Here is a 20462-nt window from a genome sequence, read left to right as displayed (position 1 = left end):
CAGTCTTTGGGGGATGCCCATGTGATAATACACAAAATGGCTTACAACAATCACAGGAATCATCTAAGAAATTATAATTTACAAGAGAAAAAAATTCCTGTTATGAACATATTTGCTACATACAACACAGATGTATGGAAACTTACTCCAAAACGTGTTGGCTGTACGTAAGAGATGTATTATCTAAGTAAATCACAGATAAACGGCCAAGATCTAATGGGATTTACTGTATCTCCCATCGCCAGCTCAGAGAGCATCTTTTGTATGCTACATTGTATACATGTTATGTTCTAATAATAATGTAACATTGGTTTTGTTCTTTCAAAATTATAAAATTCAAATAAAAAGATACAATTTTTTTTTGGTTGTTTATTCTTAGTGCCTTCACGGAAGAAGAATTCTAGAATGTGCAAATACAAAAGGAAAATTCTTGGCCAGCAAATAGATACAAGAGAAATCTTCCAGAAACACATGGCCTGGGATATTTCTGACTCCTGGCAGACTGCAAACCTTTACTGCCTTTTGTTAATAATCAGGGTTCAGATCAAGTGCCTGTAAGGAGCCAGGACCTACTTATGAGACCAGAGTTTAGCTCAGAAGTTGAGTATCTTCCAACAAACACTCTTATAATAGCAGATATCTTCTCCAGACACCAAATTACTCTGGACAGCACAAATGTCATTTGCTAAAGAGACATTGAAATGTATGGCCAGTGTTCACTACAGAACAGAGCTAAAGTTATTTAGTAATAAATGTAAAAAGTCCACTTAATGCCAATTTTGTCCTTTAGATTCAGTGCAATCTAAAATGATCTAGACTGCAGTCACAACATCGGCCTCACGGTCCCCTATATGGACATGAGACAAGAGGGTGCACAATACAAGGTCGTTGTTGTTAGAAACCATGGGGTACAACTAGAAGAAATTTCAAAATCACAAGGTGACAAAAGAAGCAGCAGTTACACAGAAGGTAACAGACTCCTACCCATTCCTATCTGTGTCTGCAGTTCCCTTTGCAGTAAAAGCCTGGGCCATAACATATATCTTTAGCTATAACCATGATCTGGTCACTCCTGTCAAGGTTTGTACAAGTTTCAAAGGACAGATGCAACAGGGGAATTTTCTGCCAGTAAAATTTTAGCGATGTGATGGGAAAGTAACACACAAACAATTGGATATGAAACCAACCACAAAAAGCTAGTAAAGCAACAAGCAAAGATGTTGTCCTTGTGGACTGTTGCTTTCTGAAAGCTTGGGGTCAGGTAAGGGGAGGTGTAAATGGTGGGCAGGCAAAAAAAGGACCATAGAACACAGGCTTCTGAGAATGCAGCAAGAGTTCTTCTTCTTCTTCTTCTTCTTCTTTTTTTTTTTTTCCAGGAGACACCCAGCCATGAAGTTGCTCTGCTAATAATGGCAAGGATTCTGATAAAAGTCCTCCAGTAAAGGAGAGATAACAGGAGTTACAGCAGAGCTGGCTTTAAAAGAATGCAGCATCTCCTAACAGTCTGCACAGACTGTGCATTACCCAATACAGCAGAAATGGCTACAGTAGAATCACACACATTTGAAGATTTTATTCTAAAAGGCACATTTTTGCAGTATGTGCAATGTCTTTGCAATTAGTCAATAGGACCTCAAGCAGGGAAATGAAGGGTTCAGTGTGAGAGGAAAAAGGATCCAACAGACAATTCGGATACAGGGCAGTCACAAACAGAAGGGTCTAGACAGACAAGAACAGATTCCTTTTTCGTTCTTGTTTATGATTTCTCCACTTCCTTAGTGATTAAAAAAAAAAAAAAAGTCAAACAACAACAACAAAAATAGGAACACAGGAAAAAAACCCCACACATTGTAGAATTGTGTGCCATTTTAGCATATTTTCATTTAGTGATGACACTAAGATATAGCAACATTTTGGCATGCAGTTAAACTTATAGTCAAGGGTTAGGTATTTTCCAATAATCCTTTTTTTTTTTTTATTTGCCTCAATTTAAAAGAATCCACTGGAGTTTGTTAATGAACAATAACAAAATTAAATGATACAATTCATATCTACTTGCAGTAAGATGCAGAATTCCAGAACAGGCAAGCAGATGAAACAGGAAAATAGCAAAAGGATTCAGCCTGCTGCGGCAGAGTGCTGGAAATGAAAAGGCAAGAGGAAAAATACCCACACATGCAGAGTGAGCCTCAGACAACATTCTAGGCTGGGCTGGAAACATAGGAATGTTTCCAATGAATAGGAAGCCGCCATGGGCTCCTTTGTTCTGCTTTAGTTCTCACTGAAGGGCTGGTTTGCCAGGGCACGATGGGCAGGTGCCGGTGACTGTCGGCAGATGTGAAGTGTGTACTTACCACTAGTTTCCTATCATAATAGTTCTGATTTCCGTGCTTCTAATTCTTAAAGTTTAGAGAGAATCTGAATATCCACCGAAACCTTCTGCAAGCACAATCTATCAAAAACGGTGCTTTGGCACGTACCTGTTTTTCGCCACTGGGCTTTTTGTGGTTCAGTAACAGCTCAACAGCTCCGACAACTTCCTTCCTGATAGCGTGTAATAGGGCATCTCCAACATAGACATTAAAGCTTAAAAGAAGTTCAATGAGCTCCAAGTTCTCATTTTCAATTGCGATGAGGAGAGCAGTTCTTCCAAGAGGATCAATGCAATTAATATTGATTTTAAAATAAATTTCAGCTTCCTCCAGGGATTTCTTGACACTTGCATAATCTCCCTTTTCCACAGCATTTAAGTAGGCTTTTTCTGACGGTGAGAGTTCTGATTCCGCTCGGACTATCCTTAGAGGGATCCGATCTCTGTAGGGAGCATTCACGTTCCTTTTGTAGTAGAACTGAGCCATGTTTCATGCCATGCTATTTCCTTGTCTCTGAAAGTGCAAAGAGAACCCAAAATATGCAAGGATTAGTGCTGGTACACTTTTTAATCATGGTGCATCACACTTAACAACTAACAATAATGCCAATAATAATAATGATACCATTTTATTAAATAATAAGAGTTATTTTCTCTTCAACAGTGGAAACAGCCTTAATCATTATTCAGTTATATAGAAACACAATTGCAAATTCCTAATCTAAGAGGAATAAAAACTGGGAATGTTACTTAAAAGGTGACATCTGTTAGAGGATATACCTGCAATTTTTGGAAATTATTTACAAAATGTGTCATAAATATATGCAGTTTTTAGCAGGGAACCTTGAAAATCAAAGGCTGTATTTTTGAGGTCCTAAAACTGGACTGAGGATATTCCAATGTATCATTCACTGTCAATTTTGTTCATCATGGAGATGCTGTCAAAACTATGAAATATCACTTTCTTAGAAAAATGCTTTTCATTTGTCATGTATTCTATTCCTAAAGTTAGTAAGTACTGACATCAAAGTTGATGTGAATTAATAATATTAATGTCAATAAAATATCATATTGAACCCCGATGAGTATAAATTTTTTTTCCCATTTGTAAGTGAATTCACTGAAGGGGAAAGAACCGAGATATTAATGATCAAGATGAATCTAAGCAATTCAAGTTCCAAAGGAAGAATTTAGAAATGGATTAAATATAGAGTTTATTATGAAAATGCTCTTTTCTTAATTCTATTACCTTTAATACCATGAAGCAGTAAACCACAAGACGGGAATATATTCATTGCAAACTGTAAAGATACACTGCCGTAAAGATACAGTTGAAGATGAGGGAATTACTTTAAAAAATAAAAGAACATCTTAAGATAGATTGATAAGAACAAAGTCACTGGAAACTCTACTGATTTAGTATCATCCTACTGATAAATATTTACAGAAAAATCTATTGTTTGGAATATAATTTTTTATTGCTGTTCCTGATTTCATACTTATGTGCTGAACTATTATTTTATTATTCTATGTCATTTATATTCAACTCACTTGTTTATTTACATACATTTACTATTAAATTAAAATTAATGGAGGATTATAGGTACTAGAACATGCATATTCATCTTAATTGATCTTTTTAGACCCAATCATTTTATGAGTAAATTAATCTGATTTCAATGATACTTTAACATAAATTAAATGTGCATTGAATGAACATGTGTGACTACATTTAGGTAATGTTCTCAATTTGGGAAATTGCTTGCATGCTACCTCAGTTTAATAGGCATTTCAGTTACCAAGTAGTTGTCTCACTTTTTGATGTTCAGATTATTAATTCCAATTTCTCAAGTATCTAGGTTCAGGATATAATACACAAAGCTTTTATTTCATAATTTGCTCCTTTCTGGCTCATTAAATTTAGTATTTTATTAAGGCCCCTTCACAGATAAAGCAAATATAAGAATCTGTTAGTCCAGAATATTTTTCTCAAATACTTCCTATTTTATTAGTCTTGGTGTTTTAACTGGATAATGACCAACTACACGGGCATGATATGCATTCATTTATGCAACTGCAGATAGGGGGTGTTGTGAATTCTTTAAACGGCAATTTTTTTTTTTTAAAGAAAAATGAGAAGTGATCTTGGTGTTTAAATCTAACAATTTTAGGTGTGCAAGTTACTTGCTTGAAGCTTGTATTTAATTTCAGTAGTTGGAGATGCTTTAACTCACTAGAATTGTAGGAGAGACTTTATAGATTATATTATGAGATAACAAGGACAATTTAATATTCTTCTGGTATAACTAAAACTACAATAAGCCAATATCATTATGATGCTACATATCTCATTATAATTTTCTGATCTGGAATGACAGCATGTCCTTCCCAATCCATGTCAGCTTTCGTAAGAGTGTGCAGAATCAATGGCAATGGGCTCCCCACATTGTAATTTTACCAGGACTGCAATATAAATGCTTCATAATGATAATAAGTGGCATTTATATTCTATTTCAACAGTATACATTCTTTATTTCCTCACTTTATCCTTACCTAAGACTCTCGGAAAAATATATAAATATTGCTTTTTAGAGTTGAGTTCAAGGTTTGCCACCAATAATTGCTTTGCTTAAGATTAATGTTTGAAGGTAGCTTATCAAAAATACAGGTTTAAAATGAAGGTATGAACACACACACACACACAGAAGCAGAACTTTGAATTGTGACTCCATCAAGATTAGGAAACAGCCTAAAGGATGGAAAATTTTTATTTTGTTTTTTTTCATTTACTCATTTATTAATGATGGCATCAAATAAAGAATTAGACAGTAAATAGCATTTTTTTGTTTGTTTTAAAGACTATTTACTTCTTTGAGAGAGAGATAGAGCACATACGCCAGCCAGGGGACGGTCAGAGAGAGAGCACACAAGGGAGAAGCAGACTCCTCCCACTGAGCAGGGAGACTGACGTGGGGGTGGGGCTCCATCCCGGCACCCTAGAATCATGACCTGAGTAGAAGGCAGACAATTAATTGGCTAAGCCACCCAGGCACCCCAACAGTAAACAGCATTTGATCTCTCCTGCGTAAAGCACAGGATAGTGTGTGTCAGTGATATGGTGGTGAGCATGACTTCCAAACTGCAGGATGTCGGTGACAATGAAGGGATTGGTGGACAACACAGAAGGTACTGGAGAAGTTGGGGGAGAGCAGGATAGATAATGAGAAATTAGATTTATTAAAATCTATTTCATTTAATCCAGATAACGGTCATAAATATAAACTCCTTAAGGATGGGTTAGAATGTGAGACTCGCCTTAAAGGAGGACATATTCTAACCAACACTGTATTTAAAATGTGAACTGGGCATGAGACATTACATTCAGGAACCTATTTCTCCATCCATAAAGTGAGGTAAATAACATTATCGAAAGAATGAGTGAGAAGATTTAGAGTTCGTGCTGAAAAGCTCTTCTATTAAAGGTATTGTCCTCTTTCAAGTTCTCAGATTTGATTTTTTTTTTTAAGATTTTGTTTATTTATTTGACAGAGAAAGGGACAGTGAGGGAGGGAACAGAAGCAGGGGGAGTGGGAGAGGGAGAAGCATGCTTCCTGCAGAGCAGGGAGCCCAATGTTGAGCTGGATCCCAGGACACTGGGATCAGGACTTCCTGGGATCGTGACCTGAGCCATAGGCAGACATTTAAAGACTGAGCCACTCAGGAGCCCCAATTTCTCAGATTTTAAATGAATATGAAACCCCATGTGAATTGGGAAGAATAGGTGAATTTGAAATATACCAAATATTTTAAGAATTTACATTAATCATTACATTTTTTACTTTGCTTAAATACATTACATTTATTTATTATTATATTACATTTATACATTAAATAAATGAAATTTAATTATTTACAATGGAATATAAAACATGCACATAAAACAATTATAACTAAAACTTTAAAAGAGCAAGGAAGATTATACAATTTTTAGACAAGTCTCTGTACTGGATAACTTGAGATACAGGGATACTAATAGAAGGACAAAACTAAAGTTTCGCTTTTCGAAACTGTGATAGATGAATGTAACAGTGAGTGCAAAGTGCTGATAAGGCTGAAGCAGTTCCTGAGCTGACAGACTTGTCAGCGACTCCGGAATTGTTGCTGGATGGAAAGCCCGAGAAAGAACAGGACGCTCAGGACAGCAGAGATCCTGAACTAAAGCGTGTAAATAAAAGCCTGTTCCTGGTCCTGCACTTTCAGAATGAGCTTTCTGGGGAGGAAAAGATCTTTTCCCCCATGAAATCACAGTCTTGATTTCAATGCTCCCTTTATAACATACCATCCAGAAGTGAAATGACTGTTTGATCAAGTTACACTTCAAGGACTCAGAAGAGAGATGGGAAGTGATGGGAAAAACCTTAAATTCTGTATGTGAAATTTTAAATAACCTAAATTTTAATTTCTGTAAATGTGTTGGGGATTAAAACAAGCACAAAGCTGGAGAGAGCTACACCTTACCATCAAGAGAAATGTTAAGAAATTGACACTAGATGTGAGAACCACAATTATCTAAGCAACATAAACAGAAAAACAAAGGTCCTACATCTTTTTATGGATCAGATGGTATATTTCTTAGAGAATGAGACTTGTGCAGTGGAAAGAACAGTGGAGATATATATATTTATATACATATATATGTGTGTGTGTGTTGCTTTATAATCCCTAGTTTATGGTCAAAAGATCCATGTTTACAGGTGTGATTTCATGGCTCAGTGAGAAATTGATTTCCATTTTTTTTTTTTTTTTTAAGGATTCTATCACACATATTTCAGTTGCTTTTTTTCTTTTTCTGGACTCTTATATGAAATGACATTTTCCAAGATAATTTATTCACACTCAATCCAATTCAGATTTCTTTTTGGCACTGGTGCACTACATTAACTCTAATCTTTGACATAATACTACTCCATAAAAACATCAAATGCTGTGATTTTTGCTATTCTGAATTCCAGACCCTTTCCTACTTTCCTCAGGCAGGATACTATATGCACATTTCAGTAGTTTGAAGTCTTGTACCAAAAGTACCACATAACTCCTGCAATGTGATACTTTTTTGTGACTTAGCCCGGCTAAAACCTGTTTTCTCTTTTTTTGTTATTGTAAAGACAAAATGGACCACTAAATTCCTTTGAAGGGTTTTAAGGATATTTCTGTGAATTTCAAGAAGTCCAAGTTATAATACTTACTGAAAGAAAAAACACTACTAACGAAATATTATGACATCCTAAGATTTTAAAGGAGGAATTCGAGATTCTGCTTATCTTTAACAAGTACCAAGCTTAGAACTAAACCCTATATATCCCTATTAAAAAGCAAAACAAAACACAAAAATATATACCTGGAAGAATGCATTTGCAGGGCAAACATTTTTATTTATCTTGATTATCTCATGTCTGAGAAAATACATACTGTTGTCAATGTTTGAATTTCCACCCTGGGAGTTCGAAGCTGCACATTGATCTATTTCTATTTTCTCCTCAAATTTCAGAGGAAAGGATGTTCTCTCTCTGGCTGCCTGGGTGTTCGGCCATGGCCATCTCTCTAAAACTTTACATCAGTCCTCTCCGTCTTTCAGACCTTAAACTTCTCTCTGCAAACTGAACTCTTCTCAAATTACAAATGTATTTAATTTTCACCTAGTTATTTTAAAATTCTAATTATCTTTGGCAATTCTTTTTCTCTCTTATCTCTGTTTTTTTTTTTTTTTTTTTTTTTTTTTTTTTAAGTTTAAGCTTACCTGCCATTTACTGGTTTACTCTAAGATGGTATTTATCACCATGATGGAGTAAATATTTTTCTTATAGTCAGTCATGTCCCGCTAGTTTCCATATACATTTTAGGGCTCTTCGAGCCACATAACACTTGGCTTCTAGCAGCCTACTGTGACTGAGCCTTTCTAAATAAAACATCCCTGCCTTGAGTTCTATGACACTCTTCTCTAATGCTCTACCTTCTACCTCAACATGACCTCTCTCTCCACAGTTCCTCCAGCTTCTTTTCCTTCGACCTAAAGCCTAAGTGTTATTACCAGGGCTCTGCTCCTGGCTCTTTCCTTCATCTGTCACTCTCATCAGCTCTGCTCATCCATTACTCATTATTCGAAATGATCTGTAAAACCCACAGATGTCTTTAAAATATGCCACATTTTTAAAAATAGGCTCTAAAGTCCATGCTCAGGGGCTGTACTTCTCTAAAGTTCTAGACCTGTGTTATCCAATGCTGTTCTCGCTATTCATATGTGGCTTTTTAAATATAAATCAATTAACATTAAAAACAGGACCATTTCGGGGCGCCTGGGTGGCTCAGTGGTTTGGGCTGCTGCCTTCGGCTCGGGTCATGATCTCAGGGTCCTGGGATTGAGCCCTGCATCGGGCTCTCTGCCCCGCAGGAAGCCTGCTTCCCTCTCTCTCTCTCTCTCTGCCTGCCTCTCTGCCTACTTGTGATCTCTGTCTGTCAAATAAATAAATAAAATCTTAAAAAAAAAAAAAAAAAACAGGACCATTTCTTAAGTCTTACTCACCATATTTGGACTGCTCCCTAGCATTCCCTGTGTGTACTGCTGACCGACTTTATCTCCTCATCATCTTTTACCTGGACACACCAATATCCTTCTCAATCATTTCACTGACATTATTCTTACATCCTCTTTATTTAGCTTCCACAATGCCACATACTTAATCATGCCAAAATGTAAATCTGATCAAGCCACTCACTTATAATTCTTAAGTGACTGATAATTACTCACTGGAAAACATACTGAATTTTTAACAGAATACTGGACTTCTCCACGATCTGGTTTCTAAATGCCTTCGTAGACATATTTCCCAAGATCGCTCCTGGAAAACTATTTTACACTGACAAACTACTTGGCTACCATAGCTCTAAGCATTTTTTCATCTTGTTCTTTACAACAGGAATACCTTTCCTCCCCTTGAGCCTCTGTCAACTCCTGCCAAGTTTTAAAACCTTTTGTGAAGTATCACAGCCTTGAGGCTTTTTATTCCCTTCTTCCTAAGAAAGAGTTATATAGCCTTTTTATGGGTCTTCATATACTCTGCGGACCTCTTAGATTTAGAACTTTTCTTATTTACCGTGTAAGATGCAACTTACAGTTTCACATCCACAGTGCTATGAAAAAGATATGTGCCAAAATTTTGCTGATGAATCAAAGGAATTAATGACCACACTTTTAGAGTTATTTCACTGCCATTTTAGGTAAAGGAATAAAATTAACGGGATCAAACTGCTTTAATCATTTCTCTAAAATTGGTTTAGCTCGTGGTGGCCCTTAAATGAAACAGTGAATAACTGGTCTGCCAGTTAACAGTCACTGAGCTACCAAGAGTTTGTGTGAAGTGCTTTAATTTTTACCTATTTTTCTACTCTGAATATCTTTTCTCCCACGCTTTTGTCAACGTATGAAGAATTAAAACCATAATGTATACTTCAACACGTACATAGCTCACAGCTCTGTAATATGTCTCTTACCACTATTATCTAACATCATCAGAAGGGCATTTGAATAAAGAATCAAATTAACATCAGGCCTCTTTTATTTTAACATTTATTTGTTTATTTTAGAGATACAGAGAGAACACAAAGAGAGAGCATGTTGGGGAGGGAAAGAAGGAGAGAAACTTGAAGCAGACTCTTCATTGAGTGAGGAGTCTGATGTGGGGCTTGATCCCACAGCCCATGAGATCAGGACATACTGAAACCAAAGGCTGGCCACTTAACCGACTGAACCACCCAGGTACCCCTAACACCAGACCTCTTAACAGCAAATTTGGAAGCTAGAAGATAATGAGGTATTTTTGGAAAATATGGAAGCAACCTCCTCCCCCAATAAAACAGAAGTTTGAAGCTAGAATTTTATATTTTACTGGAATATTTTAGATGTAACAAGAAATAAAATCAGACTCATATGTGTAGCCCCAGAAGATTTTTCACACAAAGACCGTATTTGACCGTAAGATCAATATATGGAAAATTGAAAGATATAAAAATATTTTTTATTGTGTAAAGAGTAGAGGATTTTTATCTCTTTTACTCATTTGATATACATGCAGTGCAGAAAAAGGTCTGGTGTAGAACAAGTACACAATAAATATTTGTTGAATGAATTAAATACTGATTGAACATGTGTGTCAACATGTGTGTACCAAACATTGGCAGTGCTGTGGTAAATGAAAGCCAAGATCTTTGTGCTCATAGAGCTTATGAGCCATTGAAGAGGACCCACAAAAATTAAAAACAAAAAACAAAAAACAAAGGGGCAAACAGAATACTTAAAATTTTGTTAAGGTTATAATGGAAACAGATGGTGAGATGTTATGGAGAAGCATGGCAGGAGGGGAAGGGATGGAGAGCTGCATAAGGTAGAGTGTTTGCGGGTGGCCTTTCTGTGACATGAGAGAGAAAATGCTAGCTATGGAAAATGTAAGAAGTGCAGAGAAAACTGTTAAAAGGATCTGAAAGTGAGAAGATGGTAAAGCAGGCAGGTAGAACATTCTAGAACGTGGAAGGGGCCAGCTTGCCTGGAGTACAGAGAATAAGAGGAAGAATAGAGGAGGTGACTCTGTAGCCCAGAATGTGGGGCATGGATTCTGGAATGTATTCTAAGAACAATAAGAAGTTACTGAAGGGCTTTGAGCTGGGGAGTGACTTGATCCAATTTCTGTTTTTAAAGGTCCCTTGGGGGATGAGGGCATCTGGGTGGCTCAGTCCCTTAAGCCTCAGCCTTCAGCTCAGGTCATGACCTCAGGGTTCTGGGATCAAACCCCTGCTCAGTGGGGAGTCTGCTTCTTTCCCTCCCTTTGCTCCTCCTCACTAGCTCTTGCGCTCTCTCTCTCAAATAAATAAAATCTTTTAAAAAATAAAGTTCACCTGGGCTGTTAATTGATTTGGGATTGTGCAAGAGTGAAACTAAGAGATCATCATCCACTAAATTAGTTAATACCATTAAGAGTCTCTATCAGGAAAGAGGAAACATTAACCCCTGTGATTGAGAATGCAAAACTCTCAGACTTTGATGGTAGTATGATGTGATGGGGATTTAAATGTCTGCTCATATTTCACTGAGTTTATTAATACGTGTATATTATTACATTATTGAATATGTTTTAAGTAATCTTACCCTGTCTTTCCCAAATCTCTATTTTTCCATAATTTCCAGAATTTGAAGTTGTTGAGGAATATGTATGTCATTTTGTAACAAGGATGTGTGCATACATCTTGCTGTTACTATCCTAGAAATATCTGTACTTCGTTCATTGTGTCAAAGATGCTGTTACCTGGCTTGTTGGCAATGAAAACATAACATGGTAAAGAAAGCAACGTTAAGAAAAAATGGGGAGAAACAATGCATGTCCTAAATAAGTACTTTGCAAAGTTAGACAAAAAAAAAAAAAAAAAAAAAAAAAAAAAAAAAAGACGAACTAACCTAGTTTCAAAAGAAAATTATTCACTTACTTGTGGAACATAAGGAATAGCATAGAGGACATTAGGAGAAGGAAGGGAAAAATGAAGAGGGAGAAATGGGAGTGGGAGACAAACCATGAGAGACTACGGACTCCGGGAAACAAACTGAGGGTTTAGAAGGGAGGGAGGATGGAGTGATGGGTGAGATTGGTGATGGGTATTACGGAGGGCATGTATTACAAAGAGCAACTGGGTGTTATATGCAAACAATGAATCATGGAACACTACATCAGAAACTAATGATGTACTGTATGGTGACTAACAACATAATAAAAAAATTTAATTAAAATTTAAAAAAAGAAAGAAACTTATTCAACTGCAAAATGTAATCAGAGTACCCCACCACACTCAGATCCTGAAATCTATAGCCAACCTGTATTCTCTGAAATTGTGTGCATGTACATGCATGTGTCTATGTACTGTCACAATGGTAACAGTAAGTCTCTAGCCCAAAACAAAAAGAAATAAACCTTTTTGGGAAAACAAAAATAATATAAAAATGCTCAAATTTGGATGCACATACAGAATTTTTGCCAAATATATGACCTTTTTTTTTTTTTTTTAAATATCACTTACATCATTGCAATAGGTAAGAAAGGATACCTTGTGGTTTAGCTATTACTCCTGTTGGTGGTGGTGGTAGAGGCGGAGGTGGTGGTGGGATGTGTGTGTGTGTGTGAGAAAGATAAATGAACCCATACTGCATAGTAGTGTTTCAACAGGGTAGCATGACAAATCAGCACAGGGAATGGAAAAATAGTAAATAATATTGACACAACTGGTTAAAAATTTTGGAAATAATTATTTTGGAACACCATGAATACGTATTCTAAATGAATTTAAAAGTGAAATATTGAAACAAATGGAATTTCAATAGGGAAGACTTTACTAAGCGAAAAATAATGGAGGAATGACTATGAGAAAGACTTATGGATACATAGAGTTCAAAATACTTTAATATTCACACATAATACACAAGGTTAAAAGCAAAATAAGGGAAATTATTCAAAATACACATGACTTCAAAGAGTTTATTAAATAGAAAAGAAAACCACTGGGATTCAAAGGGTAAAAAGAACAGCTCTCTTAGAGAAAAAAGAAATATAAATGGAAAATATCATCTGAAAATTCACTCTAGGGGTACCTGGGTGGCTCAGTTGGTTAGATGTCTATCTTCAGCTCAGGTTGTGATCTCAGGGTCCTGGAATTGAGCCCCTTGTCAGGCTCCCTGCTTAGTGGGGTGTCTGCTTCTCTTTCTCTGCTCCTTCCCCAACTCGTGCTCTCTCTCTCTTTCCCAAATAAGTAAAAAATAAAATCTTTAAAAAAATGCATTCTATGTTTCTACATTTGAGAAGTTTACCAGCATGATAAAACATAATACATGCCAAATGTGGTCAGATTAAATATAAAAGAAGAGCCACTATCAGGAAGAATTCAGCAAAAATACTTCTCTCATAAATTGCTGGTGATAGTTTAAACTGGAAAGGAATTGGAAATTTGTGTATCAGTCTTTGGAAAGGCTCAAGTTCTTCACCCTAGGAATATCTCTTCCAGAAATCTAAGCTGGAGTTTTAATTTATTAGACAGGCAATGATATATTCACAAAAGATAAAATAGCTTATCTATTGTTGGGAAAAAAAACTGGAGAGATTCAAAAGCCAATAATTATCAGCTAGTTTAATTAAGAGCTGAATATTTATTTAATAAAAAATGTGTAACTATTAAAATAATATGTATTAAAGGTTAATGTCACCTTTAATATATTAAAGGTTAATGTCATAAAATCATTATGCTAAGTGCTAATCATGAATAAAATTTTCAACACAATAAAGATTAGCATCCTCAACAATGATAAAACCTATAAGAAGGAGGTAACTATGCTCACAATTAAGAAAGGTTTTCCATGGGTAATTGGTGATTTTTTTTTTGTTCTGGCCTACATTCTCTAGGTTTTTGATAAAGAGAAAACAATGATTTTAATAAAAAAGCCTTTAATCACAAAGTAAAAGTTTATTTTATTTTATAAAAAAGTAACACTCTGCTGTCCTTAGTAATTAGCAGGACTCTCATGTTTAAGAGGTATTTGACATGTTTTTCACAATCCCAAAAGCCAGAACTAAGACTAAGACGTAGAAATTATGAAGAAAAAGCTTTCTTCTCAACAAAAGGGTGGTCACTTAAGAGTAAGATTTGTTCAAACATGGAATGTGACCCTCAAAGGCTAGTAAACTCCCCATTGCTGACAGTATTCAAACACTGAGGAGACAACTTATGGGAATGTTGTAGAGAAGATTCAAGAACTAAATAGATGGATATATTGGATATTGTTTAATGACAATGATGGTTAGACTCTATGATTCTGTCAGTCTCTGTTTTGGTCACTATCTCTGCCAATAAACCATGTGACCTTGAGCACATTTCTAACTTTGTCACTCTTTTTATTCTTCCATTAAAGTTATACAAAATGATCTTCATGTTTCCATGAAGCTCTATAATTTTTTATTTAATTTTTATAAATAGTATTTGCATTTTGCTTTGATAAATGATTTTCCTGCTGTTGGTCATAGATAGGTTGTCTCATTACGAACCACTGAGATTTCCAAGGAAACTATTTCCAAAATATATTACTTGTTCAGATAAACACAACTACAAGAAATAGTTTCAAATCCATTTATTTTATGGTAACCACAAAGAACAATTTGGTTTTTAAGTATCCTACAGTCTTTAGAATTTTCCATTGTAGTTTGCACTCTAAATACTAATCATATTATGAAGTTAACTTGGTTATTTTTATTTCTACAAAGTACTATTTTTTATTAAGCAAAAATCCTTTTTTTGTTGTTTGGGTAATGAAAATACATAGGTTTATCATTATGCTGGAGCTATAATTTTCTTATTAGGCATACAATTTTACAAATCCCCACATGTATTTTTATGTGTTATACCTGTAAATAAGACAGTCTATATTGGTTTTTTATCCCCCTAAATGGGGTGGTTATTATATGGCATTAATTTCTTATATAACCTCTGTCTGAAACATTTAGGGGAAACATAAAAGCAGAAAACAGTATTCTTACTTATTGATTTACAAACTGCCATAGACTAATCATTTTGACATTACCATGAGAGGTCTTAACATTTTGGTGGATAAAACTAGACTCCCCTGTAATCTCTGATAAATATAATTTTTGTGTATTTTTACAGGCTGAATCCATGAATGCTTTCAAATCTATTGTTCTCGGTATTCCTAAAACAACCTGTCCTGATGTAAAAAGAAAAAGACAGACTGTTTTTCTCCCTATTTCCAGTTACTAAAGATACCATGGTGAGGCTATTATCAAGGTTCCAAGTTGTAAATCCTGAAGCTAATTTATTTTTATTAGTCCACTGCAGTTTCAGCAAGGGGTCACTTTTGGTGAAGAAACGTCCTCCCCTCTGAAGGCATATTCTTTAAAGGAAAAGTACATGAAGTGTGGGAGTAACAGAGGACAATCTGATCAAATTTCTCAGTCCTAAAGACAAATTAGTTCACTAGGGTGCATCAGCTTCACATCTGCTTCATGACAGCTGGAAATCTTTATTCCTCCATATGTTGTTTGGAGGATTCAAAAAAGATTTATTACAGCTTATTCTGTTATCAGATCAAGACTATTTTGTAGGCTGAGGATATAAAGTCAAATAAAACACAGTCCCAATGGGTGAATTTTTTATGTATGTAAATTATATCTCAGTAGAGCTGTTAAAACAGCAAGAAATCCCTGACCTCAGGGAGAATGCTATCATGTGGAAAAAGAGTTTTGTCTATAACCAATAGTAAATACCATGTGATAAATTCTCCAGGATAGATTATAGATTTATATAATATTTCCTTGGGATTCAGAAGAGAAAGCCATTATTGTAGGCACGCCATGGGACGGCATCAAGATGTTGCTAGAAGAGGTGGGCTTTTACCTAAATATTTGAGTGCTATTTCCCCAGTGACTATACAGAAACGAGGAATTCTAGGAAGAGGAAACAAAGTTTTTAAAGGCATGGAGAGCAGGAAAAAACTCGCTATCTTATTCTTGTTTCCACTCTTGGAATTACTGGTCACATTTTTACATAATGACTTTCCTGTTATATCTTTTAGAGTTTTTGTTATCTCAATTTTGTTCTAAATCAATCAGTGACCCTTATTATTTCCTATCAAATACTATTCTTTTAAGTGATTGTATACATTTGGGAATATGAAAGAACTATACAAAGTCACAGGAAAAGTCAAGTTTCTATGGCTCAGAAAAGTTAAAAATTTCTGCAAGGTCACACAGCGATTAAATATTACATCCAGAAGCTGCAGCAAAAGGACAAGCAATGAAAATACTAACAGTTTCATTGGCAAATCAGATGTGGTAAACATCCTCGGGCTAGATTCTATCCCACATTGCCAAGCAATTTTTGGTCTAGGCAGGTAGGAACCATAGTTCTATTAGGGCTGCTTCTGAATGAAGCTGGTCCCTTCATGTCTCTAGGAATTTTGTTCTTGCCTTACAAGATCTCCAGAGATTAAGATTCTATCTGAAACCTCAGTTCCTTGAAACAACAAAACAACATAGCAACAAAACAACAGCACTTTCTGAACTCAGCACACACCAAGCACTATTCCAAGTTTTACATGTATGAAGTCGATTAATTCTTAGGAAAACCCCTTGGGGTAAACACTATTGTTAGTGCCCTTTGTGATGGATATTGAGATAAAATAATCTGAAAAAAATTACAAGGGCTTGATAAATGTGTTCCTTATCTTATGTTCATTTTTTCTTATCCTACATTTACACATTTGCCCTTACTCAGCTTTTGAATGGCCATTTAGCATCTTCAGCAACCGGTTTTTATCAAGCTCCCTAATTCTCATGATTGTATTGGATCTACCAATTCTGAACCTTCATTCCTCATTACTAGCTCTCAAAGAGTTCTTTTGAGTCCTTACCAACACTGCTGGACCTTCCCTAAATATGAATCTGTCCCTCAGGTCTTGGGTTTCTTTGCAAATTGAGTCTTGACTGTGGTACCAACTGGTACTCAAGGTAGTGGAATCCTATTCATCACACCTTCATTGGAGCTTCACCTGCTAAGGAATATTTCCAGGTTCACAGATGCCTGCTCAGTTGTATCTAAGAAGAAGACCCATGGCAAGTTCTAGGCACCTAACCTCTCCCTTCCCATTCTCTGCGTCCACATTATCAGGTAATCTGGTTCAATTCACTATAGTGCAACCAAGAAAAGATAGCATAATCTAGTCATTTGCTCATTGTTAGAAGGTGCAGGAGGGTCAATAATTATTACCTCATTGTTAGAAGGTGGAGGAGGGTCAATTTGCTCATTGTTAGAAGGTGCAGGAGGGTCATTTGCTCATTGTTAGAAGGTGCAGGAGGGTCAATAATTATTTGCTCATTGTTAGAAGGTGCAGGAGGGTCATCCTTTTTACTGACAAGGTACTTTAATATAGAAAAACAAAGCCATGCCCTTTACACGGAGTTTTATTCAGGGTAATTTCCTGACAGGGGCCATGGGTGGTAGGAAGATCCAGGGCCCTACCCAGCCGTTCTCTGCCTCTATTCTCTGCCCAGTCCAGATGTTAATCCCAAGCATGTATGGAGTGAGGAGCATGATCGGGAGATCATAAAGTTGTGATTTCAAATGGGGCTCTCTGTACACCAGTGTGGAGAAAAAGATGGAAGGCCAAAGATGGAGTCAGTGCTGTTAGCACTTCTACACTCATGTAAGATGTAGCAATGGTAAATAATTAAACGTAGGCTTCACTTTCAATGTTAAATTGAGTGCAGAAGGTTAAAGCTCAGTAGGACTTTGCCGCATGACAATTCTTACTTCCTTTACTATTTCTGGATAGTAATTCAGATTGAGTATTTAACATTCTACAGGCACTCTATACTTAACAGAAAAGTAGAGGATATAAATATTGTAAAATTAGTCTCTTCCTTTTGTCCTGAACTTTTAAATCTTTTACTCAATCTTTTCATGTCCTTAGAATTAACCAAGTTTATTTCTACACTGAACTCAAACATCAGTTATGCAAATCAAAGGCAAATTAGTTTTTTTTTAAAACTAGAATGCTTAGAATACTCTTCATAAAGGTTCATTATGCACAAAAAATTTAGCATCTTCTAAATACCTCCAACAAGTATAGTAATTACCATAGCAACTTAGATTAAATTTATTTGGCAAAACAGTTTTTCCAGGTTATTTGGTTATTGTCCAAATTTATGATTGATTTGCTGTTCAGAGAATTTTGTTACTCTGTACAGCTATTAGTCCTATGACATTGTGATCATTTTTAATGATACAAAGCTATATTATGATTTTTAAATATTCATCCTAGAAGTTCATCTTTTCAGTATATCAGAATTGAAATATTTAAGATTAACTTAAAGCCACTTTTATCAGCAGGCGTGTTAACATTTTCTTTTAAATTCAATTAGCCTTATGCTTTGGATGCTTAACAGATATGATTAGGGTTATTTACATAAGCAGCACAGCTTATTTTCCATTAAGTCTTCATTTAAACTTTAATTAAATAAAACAAGTTCTCTTTAAGGCAGGTCTCCTGTTATACTAAGAGTTCACCTAAACTAATTGAAAGTATTGATTTAAGAAATGAGAATGCACTATTGACTATTTCATCAAATCCCCCATTTAACTTTGGCTCCTTTACAAACAGCTCTTAGATCTCTGCTAAAGTTTTCCGCTTCTTGGGGACCTGGCTGCATTAAGGAAAAGTGAAGATTTAAACTACCCAGATCTACTCTGATTTGAATAGATAATGTAAGGGCTTATTCAGCCAGAGCAGCCCCACCCCCGGTGAACTGCCATTTTGTTGTAAAACTTAAATTGACCTTGCCTCCTGCCAGGGGAACTTACTGAAAAGCAAGTCCGGGAAACCAGTCCCAGGTAACAAAGTCCAAGTACAAGGGTGGGTCAGGCCAGGTGGAGGTATTCAGTCAGTGGGGGCGCATACTGTCTCCTAGCTACCAAGGAGCCCCTGCCCTTTGGGAGCCTTTTGGCACCAATCCTAACCAACGTGTGATAGGCTGGTTCAAATGTCTACTAGGGTAAATTGTAATTCAATTGGTCACCTAGCATGACTGTGGAGTTTCCTGTGTGTGTTACAATCTCATTGGCCACCTGTGTGTGGCCAAGCCTACCCACATTGCCTTTGCTCTATAAAAGTTAGTCTGGAAAGCAGGAGGGGTGGTCCTCTCTGGAGGGGCGGCCCCGACTGGTCTGTTTGATGGTCGGTATGATTCCTGATGCTTGGCGCGAAATAATGCTTTGCATGACCTTCGCTTTGTATCAGTCTCGCTCCTTTCATCACGGACCCATTATTGGGGGACCCAACAATAAGATCCCACGTCCCTTCAGGTAAAACAGTTATTAGTTTTGTAAGCAGCTGCTGATTAATTGAAATTATCATGAAAGTGAAGCTGGGGGTTGATATTTTAGTTGTGAACTTTCCATTTTCCATTCAAAATTAAGAATTCAAAAGTGCCAAGATATTAAAAACCTTGTAGGCCCTCTGTATGCACTGATGAAACATTTAGATGAAAAGTGAAAAGATATTTCCATCAATCAGATATTTTCTCTACATAGTATCAAAAATTGGAATAGCTATAAATACTGCTTTTCTTACTTTGAGCCAGATGTTTGATACATTATAATTACAGCTCTCTGCCACTGAAAATGTCTTTCTCTTAAACTCAGATCAGCCACTCCATCTCCCCGAAGCTTAGTCTCTCTGTCAGTGAAGGAAGAGGATGTTGTCCACATGCAGGCTTGTTAGTATGGAAATCTCATATGGTGTACAACAAGTGGCTGATACACAGGTGTTCATTTGATGGTGATTATATTTAGTTTTATTGAATTTCTACCTGGCAAAATCATGACGTATAAATTCATGAAAAAAATTGGTCAATATTTTATTTGTTTAAATAGAACTTAGATTTCCTTAAATTAACACATAGGTAAATTGGCACATATATTCCATGATATACATAATAAAAGTGTAATGACCAGTGTATAGTTTTATTTTTTTAATGCAAGAAATATTTGTTAATTTTATAAAATTAGTTTTCAAGCAATTAGAAAGATGTTGATCAGCTAGGTATAGAGTTTGTGAGAAAACCAGTTTCTTTTATTTTCTTTTTTTTTTTAAGATTCTATTTATTTATTTGACAGAGAGAGATCACAAGCAGGCATAGAGACAGGCAGACAGAGAGGGGGGAAGCAGGCTCCCTGCCGAGTGGAGAGGCCAATGCGGGCCTCGATCCCAGGACAGTGGGATCATGACCTGAGCCGAAGGCAGAGGCTTAACCCACTGAGCCACTCAGGCCTCCAAGAAAACCAATTTCTAATAATCTATTATCATCCCATGCATTTAGTATTTATCTGTCAGCTTCAGTTTTATAAGATTGGGAAAGCATAACAGCATGTTTTAAAATTAATGGGGATATGAATGAATTACTTTTACTTGAGGTATTCTCCAAGATGCAACATATAT

The 20462-nt window shown here is 36.0% G+C and overlaps 1 protein-coding gene across 1 annotated transcript in view; it reads right to left on the bottom strand.

Moving 5' to 3' along the window:
• The window catches only part of TRPC4 (transient receptor potential cation channel subfamily C member 4), a 208835-nt gene that overhangs the window by 151032 nt on the left and 37341 nt on the right, over positions 1-20462 (bottom strand). The window contains exon 2 of the mRNA XM_059144454.1: positions 2481-2885. Coding sequence (XP_059000437.1) covers positions 2481-2858 — 378 coding nt within the window. The 5' untranslated portion in view covers positions 2859-2885. The remainder of the gene's footprint in view (positions 1-2480; positions 2886-20462) is intronic.

This window comes from Mustela lutreola, chromosome 13, assembly GCF_030435805.1.
Source record: "Mustela lutreola isolate mMusLut2 chromosome 13, mMusLut2.pri, whole genome shotgun sequence".
NCBI lineage: Eukaryota > Metazoa > Chordata > Mammalia > Carnivora > Mustelidae > Mustela > Mustela lutreola.
The sequence above is the reverse complement of the archived record's forward strand: the minus strand, read 5'-3'. Positions and strand labels throughout refer to the sequence as shown.